The sequence below is a fragment of the Moschus berezovskii genome, chromosome 24, assembly GCF_049115385.1.
Source record: "Moschus berezovskii isolate FMDL1 chromosome 24, NW_MosBer_1.0, whole genome shotgun sequence".
NCBI lineage: Eukaryota > Metazoa > Chordata > Mammalia > Artiodactyla > Moschidae > Moschus > Moschus berezovskii.
In genome coordinates, this window is record NC_142483.1 from 42,692,877 (window position 1) to 42,708,504 (window position 15,628).

At 41.1% G+C, this 15,628-nt stretch overlaps 1 protein-coding gene across 1 annotated transcript in view; it reads left to right on the forward strand.

The window, feature by feature from the left end:
• Positions 1-15,146, forward strand: part of GRM7 (glutamate metabotropic receptor 7) — a 909,324-nt gene extending 894,178 nt beyond the window's left edge. The window contains exons 9-10 of the mRNA XM_055414369.2: positions 8,791-9,037; positions 14,949-15,146. Of these exons, the coding sequence (XP_055270344.1) occupies positions 8,791-9,037; positions 14,949-15,019 (318 nt within the window). The 3' untranslated portion in view covers positions 15,020-15,146. The remainder of the gene's footprint in view (positions 1-8,790; positions 9,038-14,948) is intronic.
• Positions 15,147-15,628: the final 482 nt, after the last annotated feature.

The window sequence follows — 15,628 nt, forward strand, 5'->3', positions numbered from 1 at the left end:
AACTAACAGGCAGAACTAGGAGGAGGAAAGACAGCTGCTGGATGCCGATCAAAACCCGCCAGAGTTCATCAGAAAGTCATTGCCAGTGTCTCTGAAAACTGAGAGAAGACCCCTCTTTTTATAAGGATCTGACACTGTCTTCTTGTCAGTGACACTCCAGTCCAGTCTCAGTGAACACTTCACAAGCCCAACTTAAAACACGTGAACTATTCCCAAGAGATGCCAAAACTGTCTCTCTCTCTCAGCCATTAATTCAGCATCAGTATTTTCACTGGATTCCTGTCTTTTTTATGTTCACAAGAACCCGAAAGATGACTTTAAAAGTTGGCAAGATGAGACAGCTTTGCACTTCTATAAGTGGAATATTTCAAATGACAGCTTTAGAAATGGAATACGTTAAGTTCAGATGTTTCCTTTTAATGCCCTGGTTTACTTGCAGAGAGATACAGAACATCATCATATGTTACCCAATGTGTTCCCCTGTGAGGTACATGTCAGTATTTTCATATTATAAGACAGGATCTGACACTGCCTCCTACAAAATACTGCTAGGTTCAGTCTTGAAGAATACGGCCAAGGATTCCTGGGGAGCCAGGAAATCTGGTAGAAATGTGTCTCTGCAGGCTGACAGCGGGGTGGGGGAGGGTAAAGGGGTTCGCCTTTGTATGTTAAATCACAACAAGGCAGGGACCTAACATTTGTGGGGCACTTGAACCGGCAGGAATGGTAAATAACATTCTGGATAATATAACAAAACAGACGGTGCCAGTGTTGGCTATATAAAAGAGTGAAACTCCTGCCTTGTAGCTGGAGGAGGAAAAAAGCTTAAAATCAAAATTGAGGGATTGCAGGGTTGGTGAGGGGGGAAAAAATCCTGTGTATCAGTGTGTGCAGGCTATGCTCATGGGTGCCCAGCAAAATCAGAAGTGACTGCCTGGAAGAATTAGCTATGAGGACAGCCTACAGCTCATTAGGATGACATGAGGAGTGAAACCCCGAACTTCCCAAGGATGTGGTCAACTGAATAACAGCATCTCTCTGATGACGTGACACAGGAATAGACAAAAGCATCAGGCTTTTGATCAGGAGAGCAAAGAACTGAGATGTAGGTGATTTCAAGCATGATATAATCACTTATTTCATGCTCCAGAAACTGATTTGCATTCACCTGGAGTGTGTGTCCTTATGCCCCTCCAAAGAAATAATGTGATCATGTGTCGACTTAACATCATGTCTGCCTGGAGATACTAAATGAGAAAAACAAAACAGTCAAACGAGGTCTTGTCCAATAATCATCCAGTCGCTTCCGTTATGTATAATTTCACGCCATACACCTGTCCGCAGAGTGTGTCCCAAAATATTTGGAATGTGTGTCTATATTCTTTTATAGATATTGTCTGTCAATTCTTTACAAATTGCCTATTCAAAGATAACAGGTTTGAACAGAACAGCATGAAAATTATCTGCCAAAGATGGGGCCATGTACTCTAATAAAGACTCTTTCATTTTTTGTGCATGCCACCAGGCAGTATACTATCTTTTAATACTCCAAATGGTCAGAAGGTCTCTATGGGAGTGGTAGAATGAGAGTTTTTATATCAGGCACTCTGGTAACAAATTTCTTGGATTTGAATTTTGACTGACTTGTCAGAGGTGAAGTAGTTTGCCCACAGTCACCAACCAACAAACCAAGGCTGAGTTTGAAATCACTTCTAACAAGAAAGATCTTGTTTTCCCTTTACACCATCCCTCCAGAAGATGCGAGTATCTTTTCCCCATAAATACAGTATTTTTCCTTATCATTATACTGAATCCTTTTATCATCATGCATTATTTCATTACTGTGCAAAAGCCTTCAGCATATTTACCCTCTGGACAACTGTGGAAGTCTTACTGAAAACACCCTGTCTCATCTCCAGCCATGTGTCATTATTATTTCTCACAAATATGGTGACTGTAATTAGGAACCAAGGGGTCCAGGTGGCAAGGATCAAAAACACTGGTCTTAACTGCTAAGAACTTGCATTTCAATTCAGACACATGGGTGTTCCAGACATCTGTCAGATAATAATGTACGCTTTATCTCTACTCTGCCTACATCAGACACAGTTTTCAATTTTGTTATACAGACTTTGGGATGTCATGAGAACTATGAAACTTCCCCCATCCTACCAAAGACTCTATGAAAGCCTCCTTGTCCCAATTTTCAGTGGTCACCTGGGAATGCACTTAATTGGTTGTTTCTCATAATAGTCAATGACAGGCTAGGGGTTTGAACAGACTTTCAAACAAAATAGAAGCAAACTTAATGAGATGTTTTTCCCTAAAATAGGTTTGTCATTCAGTGGATTCCATAAGAAAGATTTCAAAGTATATTAATACCAAAATGATATGAAAGAGAACAACATGGAAAACAAGCCATTTTATGTTACAGCTAATAAATCAATCACGGACACTGACAGCCGCGGTGTGTATCTAGGCACATGCTAGGCACCCTCCTGTGTATCTCACAGTGGCCCACCAATTCGATCCCAACAACCTTACAAGACAGCTAGCATTGTGGCCTCAACTCTAAAGAGCTAGAGACCCACACATAACAGCAGAACAACGATGACGGCGATGATGATGATGATAACTAACAGATTACAGATAATCGCTTTCCTTAGAACAATCCTCCATGAATGCCAAGGCTATTTCTAATATCCAATCCTTGCTTCAACTGTAGAACTTATTGTGCAACCAGAATTTAGTTACGTACAGGCAGTGCATTTATTATCCAATCAGCTCTGCTATAATGTGACATATGCATTCTTAGAAGTCACCATGCTATGCAAAGTTGCACAATGAAAGTACTAGATTTATGGGGGAAATCGGGGTATAGGGACGCTTTAAGTACAAGGAGACTTTGGACTGAACATCAAATGCAAAACAGGGTATCAGAGGTGAAATGCGTGAGCAAAGGACATGCCCAGGGGGAAGCAGGCAGGGCCAAGTATACACTGTGAGAAAAAGGACTGATGAGCAGTGTCGACACCTTACCTATTTGATTCTAGGCTGTGTTCCTTCTAGAATGTGGCTCCCTGACTGCAGAAAGAGTGCTCTGTCACTGTCACAGTGGTCTGTGTGGCTGCTTGGCAGTGGCCTACTGCTGCCCACCACTGAGGACACCTCTGTATCTGTGGGTTTCACATCCATGGATTCAGCAAACTGCACATGAGAAATATTTGGGAAAAAAAATTTCCAGAAAGCTCCAAAAAAGCAATGAATTTTCAGCATGTTGACAACTATTTACATAGCATTTACATGATATTTATCACTATTTACATGGCATTTGGGCTTCCCAGGTGGCACACTGTAAAGAATCCGCCTGTCAATGTAGGAGATGCAAGAGACACAGGTTCTTTCTCTGGGTCAGGAAGATCCCTGGAGAAGAAAATGGCAACCCACTCCAGTATTCTTGCCTGGAAAACCCCATGGACAGAGGAGCCTGGTGGGCTACAATCTGTGGGCTTGCAAAGAGTCAGACGTGACTGAGCAGCAGGTGTGGCTTGGCACATGGCATTTACATTGCATCAGGTATTATAATTAAGCTAGAGATGATTTACAGTATATGAGGGTACGTATATGTAAACACTGCATCATTTTATACAAGGGACCTGGGCATCCTCAGATCTTCGTATCCTCAGGGGGTCTTGGAATCAGTCCCTCATGGACACTGAGAGTGACTAATCTCACTGAAAATGCCAGTGGTAGGTGGTGATGCAGCAACACTGGAAAAGAAAAGTCTCTGTCATGTAGCCTATCTGGAAAATACAGCGACCAGTGAACTTATAGCATGTGGTCATTAACAACTTGCCCTGGAATCTCGCAAAACTGTCTTCAATTAAACTGACTCTGAAACTTTGACGGAAGAGTTGGCAACTTCCAAAGTTTGTTCAGGAGCAATCTAGGCTTTTTGACTGTCTTAGTATTTTAGCAGTCAATACTTGGAGAACTCCAATAACCCTCAGCGCTACATCTATTTATAAAGCAACAATGACATCTCATGGTGCTTTGCAGTCACATTTATCTTACAGTGAACTTTTAGACCAAGATGAGAAAATGCACAGGGCAGATTTAGCTGGGCATTGCCTGGCCCTGAATTCAGCACAAAGCTGTGTCTCTAATGGAATACTTGCTGGCACATGTCAATCAGATGGGACATGAATAGGCCTGGCTTTTTAGACCCTACATTCTAGTTAATTACTAAGACATACATTAAAAGTTTAAAATATATGACAGCAAATACTAAGGAAGACTTATCTTAAGGTCTACACACCAATATCCCAAATATTTGGCAGAATATAAACATTAGCAGCTCACATTTCACATATACCTGTTTCCTAGGCATTGTACTAAGCACCTTCCATATATTAAATGAATTAGGTCATCAGAGTCAGCATTTGAACCCTAAACTATTGTTCTCTTCAGTTTGCAAATGAGGAAACTGAGAGCCAGCGGTTCTGCTTATCAGACTTGAAGAAAACTACTTGGTAGAGTAATGTGCAAACCACCACCTGACTTGGAACCCTTTGCCTACATTTTCCTTAGTTGTACAAGCTGGGTTACATGTGGTTGGGAGGAAAGCCACATTCAAGCAAGGAAAAGAAACTGGATTCTGGAAATGCATTGAAGTTGATGATAAAATTCAGGCTTAAGTATCCGAACACTGCAAGGCAGGGAGCATCCTTCGCATGAGCTCAGGCCATCAAGGATGGACCATGGTGAGGTGATAAGCCTCAGACAGCCAGATGGGACAAGGACAGTCTGGGATGGGGGAGGGGTGGTGGTGGTGCTGACCCCAGTAAAGCTGTGTGTGCCAGAACCCCTATGTGCTGGTAAGAGAGACCAAAATCAACTACTAACACCTTTACATCTCTCAAGAAATTATAAGGACGATAAAGCAAAATGGTATAAAATATCCAAAATCAAACAGGGTAATTCTACAATCCGCATTGCTCATTTGACAGTAAGCATTGGATAAAGCAAGAATAGCCTTGAGATTAGAAAATAAATAGGTTGTAGTCTGCCGCAGATTACCACGCTGAGCTCCCTGCGTCATTCAGCAACTTCCCACTAGCTACCTGTTTTACATATGGTAATGTTTATGTTTCACTGCTGATCTTTCAATTCATTCCAGCCTCTCCTTCCCCACAAGTCTGTTCTCCATGTTTGCATCTCTGTTCCTGCCCTGCAAATAGGCTCATCAGTACCATCTTTCTAGATTCCATAAATATGTGTTAATATATGCTATTTGTTTTTCTTTTTCTGACTAACTTCGCTCTGTATAAGAGACTCTAGATTCATCCACCTCACTCAAGTGGGGAGTGAGGGGTGGGGGATGTTCAAGAGAGAGGGGACATATATGTACTTATGACTGATTCACATAGTTGTATGGCAGAAGCCAACACAACATATTGTACAGCAATTATCCTCTAATTAAAAATAAATTAAAATGAAATGTTGTAATCTGCTAAAAAAAATTGTACTAAAAGGGCTACAAGGGTGAAAACTCAGAGTCAAAAAGCAAGCATCCCACCAAAGGCCAAGAAGAGAGCCACTGAATTCCCTTCCTGGGGCTGAGCTGGGTTGTATCCCCACGAACAAGTACCTCTGGGTTCTCTACAGACCAAGATCTTCCTGTCTTTCTACCTATGTAACTTATTTAAAAATCCTTTCATAATACTTACTACATGCTAGGTCCTATCCTACATTACAAATACTCATTTAATCACCACAACAACATCATGAGGTGGGAGAGGCTCATGTTATCATCCCTGTTTACAGATGTGGAAGCTGAGGCAGACAGAGGCAAAGTAATCTGTCCCAGGCCACCACGCGAGTAAACGGGAATTGAACTCAGATTAGCTCTGGAGTCTTCATTCCTAACCACTATGCAACTTAAAGGATTTAGGGACACAGAAATTTGGTCAATGATGTTCCTGTCAGTTTTCACAGATTCCTGAAATGTCCCCCGAAATTACAAAAAGTCAAAGCAAGTATCAAAGTCCTGATAGATTCTAGCTTGAAAAGAGCAAAATTACAGACTCCATAAAATAAGCAACATTGCTACTAGAGTTCTAAATGGCTAAGCAGTCTTTCTTGAGAAAAAGCATGTGTGTACACACATACCGGCACAAACATTTACATATGTATAAAGTATACAAGATATGTACATAAATCATAAACTCAGCAAACTACAGATGCTCCCTTCAACTGCCAAATTTGCTTTTGAGTGGAGAAAAAGAAGGAAAACTTCAGATCCCACGGGTCAGTTTAGATCCCTTTCTTTCTTGGACTGGCTAATCCATGGTTTGCAGAGTCCTCATTAGTAGGATGACAGCAGTGAGCATGGGGACGAAGTGACAGTGCCTAAGTTCATAAACCTATGTTTCAGGGTAAGACTGTCTTGGACAGGGTGGGCAGCAGGGTAGAATGGAGATGAAAGTCTAAAGGTATTCTAATAGGAAAAGATGAGCTTTAAAAATATGGTCTAGTTCAAAACCAAAAGGATCATTAATTCAATATTGTTTTGTCTTTATTATTTTACATTTATCATGTATTATACAGTTAGTTAGCGGCTGCCAGCTCCTATAAAGCATTCAGAAACATGCACATTCAAATTAATGTTTGCTGGAAAACAGTATCCCTTCCAGATGAAAAGCAAAGTCTCTTTTAATTTCTTCTCCAGAGACCCAGAGTGAAGAACTAAGGTCAGAAATGGCCAGGCAGCTAATAGATCTGATGGCAATCCCTGTATATTTAGAGAAAGGCTGTCTGACCACTGAGTCATCAGGAGGAAAAAGGTGTCCCTTATACAAACACATGAGCTCATCCACTGTGTGTTTCTTAAGGGCCTACTGTTTGTCAGCACTGCAGATACACCACTACACAACATCACTGCCTTCACTGAACCTGTGGCTCAGTCCGGGAGATGGGCGTTCAGACGATCAGGTTAGTGGGTGGAGGATTACAGACAGACAGCAGTGACCTAAAAACAACAGTGTTTTGAGGGCCTGTGTGTAGAAGAGGGCAGCAGAGGACAAGATAGTTAGATAGCATCACCAACTCAATGGACATGAACTTGCGTATACCCCAAGAGATAGTGAAGGACAGGGAAACCTGGTGTGCTGCAGTCCATGGGGTCACAAAGAGTTGGAAATAGTGACTAAACAACAAATGTTGTTAAAGAAGCTGGCTGAGAGTTAAGGTCATGGGGGAGGCAGGCTGGAATGGATGCTCTAAAATGTAGAGGAACATTCCACACAGAAGGAAACAATAATAAATAAAAGTCACACACATGCATGTAGAAAAGTCTGTGGTTGAATAAGCATAGCATCTTCAAGAACTGAAGGAAGGCCATGTGGATGAAATCCTAGGGAGAGAGGTAAGGAGAGTGGTGGACAATTAGTCTGAGAAACCAGATAAGGGGAAAGACCACATGGGCCCTTGTAAAACCCATTAAAGATGGGAATTTTATCCTCAGACACATAGGATGACACAATTGTGGAAAACCATTATCAAATGCATTGTCAAGAGGCTAGGTTTTCCACTGATGTAAAAGGCTATAGGAACTGGCCACTTGAACTTTTCTTTTTAAATGTACTTGAAATGGACGTATTTATTTATCTACCTATTTTTTACCTGTTTATATATTATTCATTTATTTTCAGCATTATTGAGGTTATCACTGATTAAGACAAATTTCATATATTTAGGTTATATAACATTTTTTAAGAGGTACAGCATGATGATGTAATACACATATGTAGATATTGTGACATGATTTCCACAATCAAGTTAAGGAACACACCCATCACCTCACAGTGAGTCTAGGCTTTAGAAGTCATGAAAACCACAGACATATCTAAGTGAATGGTGGGCTATGAATCATGACAAGGCACTTCATAAACGCAAACGGACCAAGTCAAGCTGTCTGTAGCTTTCCCCTTACTGATCTTACTGTTCCCCACCCACTTCAACCCTCATCTTTTCCACTTTAGGCAAGATAATGATTTAACACAGTGAAGAATGAGTGAACGGGTGGCTCTACTGATTTCTCAAGAAACAAAAGGATATAAGGATAGCTACGAGTACCATGTGAACTACACATAACACATGTCGGGGCAAGGTTTTGTAGCCCCTTAGCAACTAAATAAGCCAACATCACTGGGTCTTGGTCCCTTGCCCACTGATGCTTTGTAAACCAGAATGAAGCAAGAAGGGCTTACTTTCCAAGGAAACTCAGCTTACTACTCTGTAGGCATAATGAAGGTGAACCCTTTCCAAAAAAAAAAAAAATACAGAAAGATATATATATTGACATAATGACTTCTTCAAATAAGGTCCCAGGGTATCTGTGCAGTAAGAGATCATGTAATGTTAAATGTTTTATGAATGTATGGGGGGTAGGAAAAAAACTACCCCTTACTGGAGATTGCAAATATGACCTTCATGGTTTCATATCCAGTTGCCGTTCTGAATAAAGGTACTTCAGATCTGATGCAAGGTTGACACTGATCCTGTACGAAGCAGACTTTTCCAGGATAGACCTGCACTCAGAGCTACCCTATGACTTTAAATCAATGATATTTTTGTATAAATTCTCCAAGAAATGTGCAGAGCCATGCTGTCTCCCCAGGGTTATGCTCCCGCTCCCTGTCAGAGTCATGCTTGGCATCATGTGAGGGGTTCGGCCTCCCTCTGCAGTCGTTTTATTTGTAATAGTGTCTTGTGTGTTGTGTCTCCTAGCTCTACATACAAACCACCACGCTTACAATCTCCATGAACCTAAGTGCATCAGTGGCGCTGGGGATGCTATACATGCCGAAAGTGTACATCATCATTTTCCACCCTGAACTCAATGTCCAGAAACGGAAGCGAAGTTTCAAGGCAGTGGTCACGGCAGCCACCATGTCATCACGGCTGTCGCACAAGCCCAGTGACAGACCCAACGGTGAGGCCAAGACAGAGCTTTGTGAAAACGTAGACCCAAACAGTAAGTACCTCTCCTTTCCTTCCGTCTCCCCATCCTGCATCAGGAAGCTCTGGCAGATGTGGTGTATGCTTGCCTTTCTTTGGAGAAAGGCCGTGCGCGCTCTTGTCTTTTGAGCTGGGTTGCCTTGGCGAATGCTGCCGTTTGCTCCCGAGAGTGTGCTCACCACTTTCTTTTTGCTCCCTCCCGGGAAGCAGCTTTCAGAGGCTCTGCTTCAGATGTGTGAAATCTCCCCCATCCCTGGCTTCTTATCCTTTGGTCCCAAGCCCTCCAACTGACATCAACACAGCTGTTGAGCTGCCTTCCTTGTTCCTTTCCTCTTAGGGGATCAACTTCCTGCTAGGGAACCCCGGACACCCCATGGAACTGCAGCAATAGAGATGAAGTTGAAATATTTAAGAGCTTTGGAAGCATAACTTCTTTCCACTGGAGCATGAATTAGGAGAAACTTACGATTCTTTACTAAGGAAGCCTTCTAGAAACAAAAACACATCAGATATTTAATAGAAACAGGCCAACTCCCATCCAGGTACACAGGCCCAGACACCACCATGCTGATGGCCTCCCCATGTGGGAAAGCATCTACCAGATCACTGCAGAAAAGTTTTAGCCCATGAAAAATAAAGTATCAGAGGTGAGATTAAGGATGAAACCCCAGATTTGATAACTTTGTGGCCTGTCTGCAAATCCTGCATGGCCTTTAAACATCCCTGCAAATGACTGCAAAGAAGATGGACATACAGACACTAGTTTGTTTAAAAAAAGAAAAGAAAAGAAAGACAATTTTAGCCAGATTTAAATGCTTAAAATTCCCAGTTGCTAACTTTACTAGTACTGTGGTGGTAAGAGTGAATTGCAGATTAAACATACCACTTCCAGGATTTGTTTTCCAAGACAACACTTCATAGGGCTGCAAAGAGTCGGACACAACTGAACCAACTTAGTGTGTATAGAATGAAGCAGACTGGTGTGTTCATGATGTTTCCTGTTTTAACCAGAGGAGGATTTGGGCTGGCCATTAAGCCATTCAAGACTCACTGTCCAGTTATGACCTGATTTTGTTGTACCCAAAGATTTACTGCCAAGCAGAAAGCAATTCCTGTTCTGAATACTCTGAGGTACTCCTTGACGCTCTACAACTGAGATTTTTAAAAACCAGCATACAACTGAGTTTGGCCCTGATAGCTTTTGACAACAGCCGTACAAAGATCCATGATCTCAGCCCAATCCATTTCTCAATAGTTAGCTGAATAAATACAGTGAATGCTTGAGAGTCTGTAGACAAGGAAACAAAGGCCCATTACCAACATCATGGGCTTCACTTAGATGGTTCAATAGAAGAGATTTGGAGACAGGCAAGAGGAGGGAGAAACCATGAAGGTACAAGCTCTGTTCTTATCTGTGCAGAACAAATGGTCAGTTCCAGAGAGGGGAGTAGAGAGAGAATCACTGTGACGGTCACTGTGGTATAGGAAAAGACTCCGGGTTGAGACAGACCTCAGTTCAAAGCCAAGCTACTCCACTCACCAGCTGTGTGGCTTTGACAATCACGGAGTTTTCCTCAAGCTCAGCATTCTCGTGTATTAAATGGAGATAATACTATCTATGTCAAGCACATCATCATGTCTCAGGCATCTAGAGATATGTATGTCAATTACATGTTAACTTTCTTCCACTTCTGAACAGGTAAAAAGTTTAAAGGCATACCAAACACCACAAGGTAGATGCAACTGGCCAATAAAAATACTTCCGTGAACATATTTATGCATCTATTTATATGTATTCTGTATTGTTAAATATACTACATGGTTATACTTCTATAGCATTTGCTTCTAGGACCCCTTGCAGGATTTGCATTGTACAAAACCCTTACCCTGAAGATGTTCTAATAGAAGTTTTACATTTATATTTGTGCAGACATACACATTTAACAACATATGCCCAATACTGATCAAAACATGATCAAAAGTCTATATGTATTGAAAATTAATGATCAAATTAGAAATTTTGAATTGGGATAATTAATCTAATACTGCACTACTTAACAATAACTAGCTTTCAAACAACATTTCTACTGTTTCTAACCTTTAATGATGAGGGTCCACCCTTGTTGAAGCTGTGTGGAGTATGCTACTGGCTGTTAAAATGTTCATATTAACATGACCCTGATAATAACAAAAACACATCTGCTATCCTTTGAGATAGGCATTAAATAGAATGCTCTGGGTGGGAGATCTCTCTTACTCTTCCTGATAACTCTGTAGGCCAGTGACCATTGTTGTTCTTTGACTGAAGAATCCTAGGCTCAGGAAGATCAGAGACTATCACCAAAGTCCTACACTACATAGCTGGGCAGCTTGGTCTGAAACCCAGCTCTGATCCCCGAACCCCTGCTTGCTGCTCTCTGCTGCTCTGTTTCCCACAACATGAGTGATATGTCATAATCCTAATGCAGAAATTACTCTTTGGGCTTCTCCGTTTGGTAATCCAGCTTGCATATACAGAATATAATGATGTCTGGTGGCCGACTCTTTGGTGAAATGTGCTGTGAAACGCATCGCTGTTTGCTGTGTTGTCTGCAAAGACAGGAGCTCAAAGAAGGCTGCCTGGGTAGAGGCCTCATCTGACAACTCAAAAATCCAAGTGTCTTAATTACCTGTGTCAGTCACAACAGTCATTCTATTTGGGGTTCATCTGATGCCTTTCCCTTGAAAAAGTTTGGTTGGGTTTTGCCATTGTTGATATTTTGGTGTCTACACAGAACAAAGATAAATAGTTCAAGGAGGGGAATTAAAAAAGAGATGAAATCCAAAAGAGCCTTTGTCTCACAGTAAATCCAAAAGATGTTTTTAAAATTATTTTAGTTATTTCGGTTTTGTGTGGACACTCCCTGAAAGTAACCATCAATAATGTGCCCAGATATTTGCTGAATTATAGGAGGAGATTCATGTACCTCCAAACATTGGGGTTTCTGATGACCCAGCTCTCAAAGGTCCCTAAGAAAAGTCAGAAGACCTTTTATGCACAAAATCTGTCCAGTAGAGTTTTCTGCAATGATGGAAATGTTCTCTATCTGTGCCATCCACTAGAGAAACCACTGGTCACATGTGGTGATTCAGAATTTGAAATATGGCTACTTAACTGATGAAATACACTTGAAATTTTTACTTCATTTTAAATAAATTTAAATAGCCATCCATGACTCCAAAGACTGCATCGGAGAGCAGAGCCAGAGATCATAAAAGCAAGGATTTCACTCTGGGACACTCAGTTTGAGCCCATTCTGGAAATATCTCCCAAGGTTTTAGCAATGATGCTGAACCAGGACAAAGTCAGCTTAACAGAATGAAATATGTGAGGGAAGACAAAGGTGCAAACCTATAGTTATTTTAAATGACCCCTAGCACACTGGAGAAGGAAATGGCAAGCCACTCTAGCACTCTTGCCTAGAAAATCCCATGGATGGAGAAGCCGGGTAGGCTGCAGTCCGTGGGGTCACTAAGGGTCAGACACGACTGAGCGACTTCACTTTCACTTTTCACTTTCACACATTGGAGAAGGAAATGGCAACCCACTCCAGTGTTCTTGCCTGGAGAATCCCAGGTATGGGGGAGCCTGGTGGGCTTCCGTCTATGGGGTCGCACAGAGTCGGACACGACTGAAGTGACTTAGCAGCAGCAAGGAGCCACTAAGATGGAAAATGGTGACATCATAGATAGCCGTTATATCCGGAAAAACCAGTCCCTAATAATAGAAAAATGAGTATATAGAGAGAAAGAACAGTAGTGAAAATTCAATGAATGAAAATAGACAAGGCTGTTTTAATGAAAGAGAATATTATTATTGTATTCTACTTAATACAAAATGTAGCCCCAAGTCATGTCAAACTTCTGAACTTTGGTAACAGAGACAAATAAATTATTGGCTGAAATGAAACTTTCTGGTTAAAAAGAAACAAGTAAGATCACAGACCATGGGCCTGAGGAAGGACTCTCTCTCCAAAGGGAGAGTTCTGCCTCCTGTTCTCTGACGGAGTGTGTCTGGGAGGGGGTTGAAACTATAGGATGAGCTACCTTCTTGTTTCCCTAAACACTTAGTCTCAGTGTATTTCAGTGTTTTCATTTTTAATCACTGCAGTTTGTCATCTGGCGCATGCTCACTTCTGTTCATCCAACTCCATACAGCAAGTATACATCCATATAAAAATGAATTTGTTGGTGCAATATGGGCAGAAATTAAAGCTGCCCCTGCACTGCTTGATTTTTTTTCCCTAAGAAGTTTGGTTTTCCTCTTAGGTTGCCTCTTCAGTTCAAATGTCATTGCTTGAAAGAAAAAGTTCTTTCTGCACGGATTCAACAAAAAGTAAATCTTGTCAAAAACTGTCATGCATCTCTGTACTGCTGCCATATTGAATATCCAGAATTGGGTCAATGCTGGTTGGTTTCTGAGCTCAGATGAAAAACAGCAGGGGGTCTAAGGGTGTAGCTCCGCCACTTACTGTATTTTTATTTATACAAGCCATATTTCTGCTGCTAGAGGACCACAAGTGCCTGACCTAATGTGAGGAGCTTTAGATCTGGCCACCATGAAGCCTTCTCCACACTCCTCTAAAAAGAAGGGCACCTCAACCTCTGGTTCTCATACCTGCATCCTGAATTAGGTTCATTTCTCCCAACTTTATCTTGTTGACTTGGCAGATGTATGTTCATGGCAAACTTAAAGATGCCAGATCAACTGGAGGACTTGGTTCTTGGCTTATCTATGGCCACCAAGACCTTTTTCCAGTTTGATGAATACTATTAACTGAGGCAGCATGGCTTTATTGAGATAGTGGGTAGGAACTGCTACCTTCCTCACCTGGAGTGATCAGAACCAGAAGATGCTCTGTGAATTATCCTCTGATAAGATGCTTTCCTTGTAAAGGATTGCAGTGCACAGAATAAGCAGCCCTAAGCTACCTGGTTCTAAACAACCATCCATTTTCTAAGTCAGTGCCCAGCCAGTCAGTGCCAGTCAGTGCCCAGTCAAGTACCCGGACTAGTTACAAATAGTTTACTCTGTACCTTGCTAGCAATTAGAGATGGCAGGAATGTGGACAGCTGGGGCACACCGCCTTTTTGGATATGGGGCAATATGACTGATAAACTGACTTGGAGAGAGAAGCTGGACACACACTGTTGAAAAGACTAGTTTAAGACAATGAGCATATTGTGATGAAGCACATTTTAGAAGAATGGCCATTTACCACTAAAACAGAAAATCAATAATAAGATCTTAAGTATAAGTTTGTATTCTGGTCCTTTGTTGAAAAGTACCATTTTGCATATACTTAAGGAAAATATATAAATAAAAACTTGTGCTGCTCAATAAATCCCTCAACTGCTAGAAAATGGATGAGGGCACCACAATCTTCCCAAGTAACAGTGCCAAGAAAATTCTGGAACATGCTCCTGTGCTGTGTCAATTAGTGATGGCTTTTGTTTGTTTTGCTTGTTCATTTGTTTGGATCCCTGACATTCTCTACATTATGCTACGTGTCTCATTCTTCTGGACTAATCATGCAGGTCAGCATGAAAGATCTAGGCTGAGTAAAAAATAGGATATCAACAGGAAGAAAAAAACCTTCTGAGCAGGTAGATACATTATTTTGGAGCTGGTTCCCTCACCTGCTTCAGTTCAAGTAAAGCCCAGATGCTTTAAACCATGAGGCACCCAAACTCCCATGTTCAGAGGTACCTGAATTATGGTCAACTGGTCTACCAAAAGCTACTGAACCCACTGAGAGAGTGAGCATGATGTCTGTGGTCTCTATCGCAGCCTCTTCTCCAAAAGGAAAGAAAAAAGAATAAAAAGGAATATTGTGTGCACATTTATTTTATACATACCTATATATTTACATTTACTTTTCCTGTAGACTGTATACCACCAGTAAGAAAGAGTGTACAAAAGTCTGTTACTTGGTACACTATACCACCAACAGTATAGCTTTTGCCTGCTTTCCAAAAGGTAAGAAACAATCTACTATTTGTTTATTTGTGTGTCCTTGTCTCCACTGAGAATTAGAAATGTTTCCATGAAAACTGTGCATGATTACTTCAAAATCTATGTATATGAAGAAATACATTTTCAAAGACGATGTTTGCTAAGTTTAGTGTAGATGGCTGCTGTGGGTCATGTGCCTGGTTTATTTTCTGGAGAACAGGTGATTGGGTGTGTGCATATGTGTCTTTCCTGAACCAGATTCAGTAATGGCAGAATTGGTGCTGGTCACTCTACTTTAAAAGTCTCAATGGTGAGAGCTTATTTTTTATGTATTTGTTCATACTCTGGTTTGAGAAGGCAATATGAAAAACTTGGATGAGAAGGAAGGTGTTTTTACAAGTTTAGGAAAAATATTTGTCCTGGTTTACTTTTTTATTAATGTATACCAAGAAGTATCAATGAATGACTCTACCATCTCAAACCCAAAATGGTCACGGTTCCTTTTTTGCAGCAAAGAAATAGAAAAGATTTGCTGGCTGGGCTTGATGATGTATTAAAAAGGATATGGGACTCATAATTCTGCCTAAGAGAAACAAGGAACCACCTTCACTT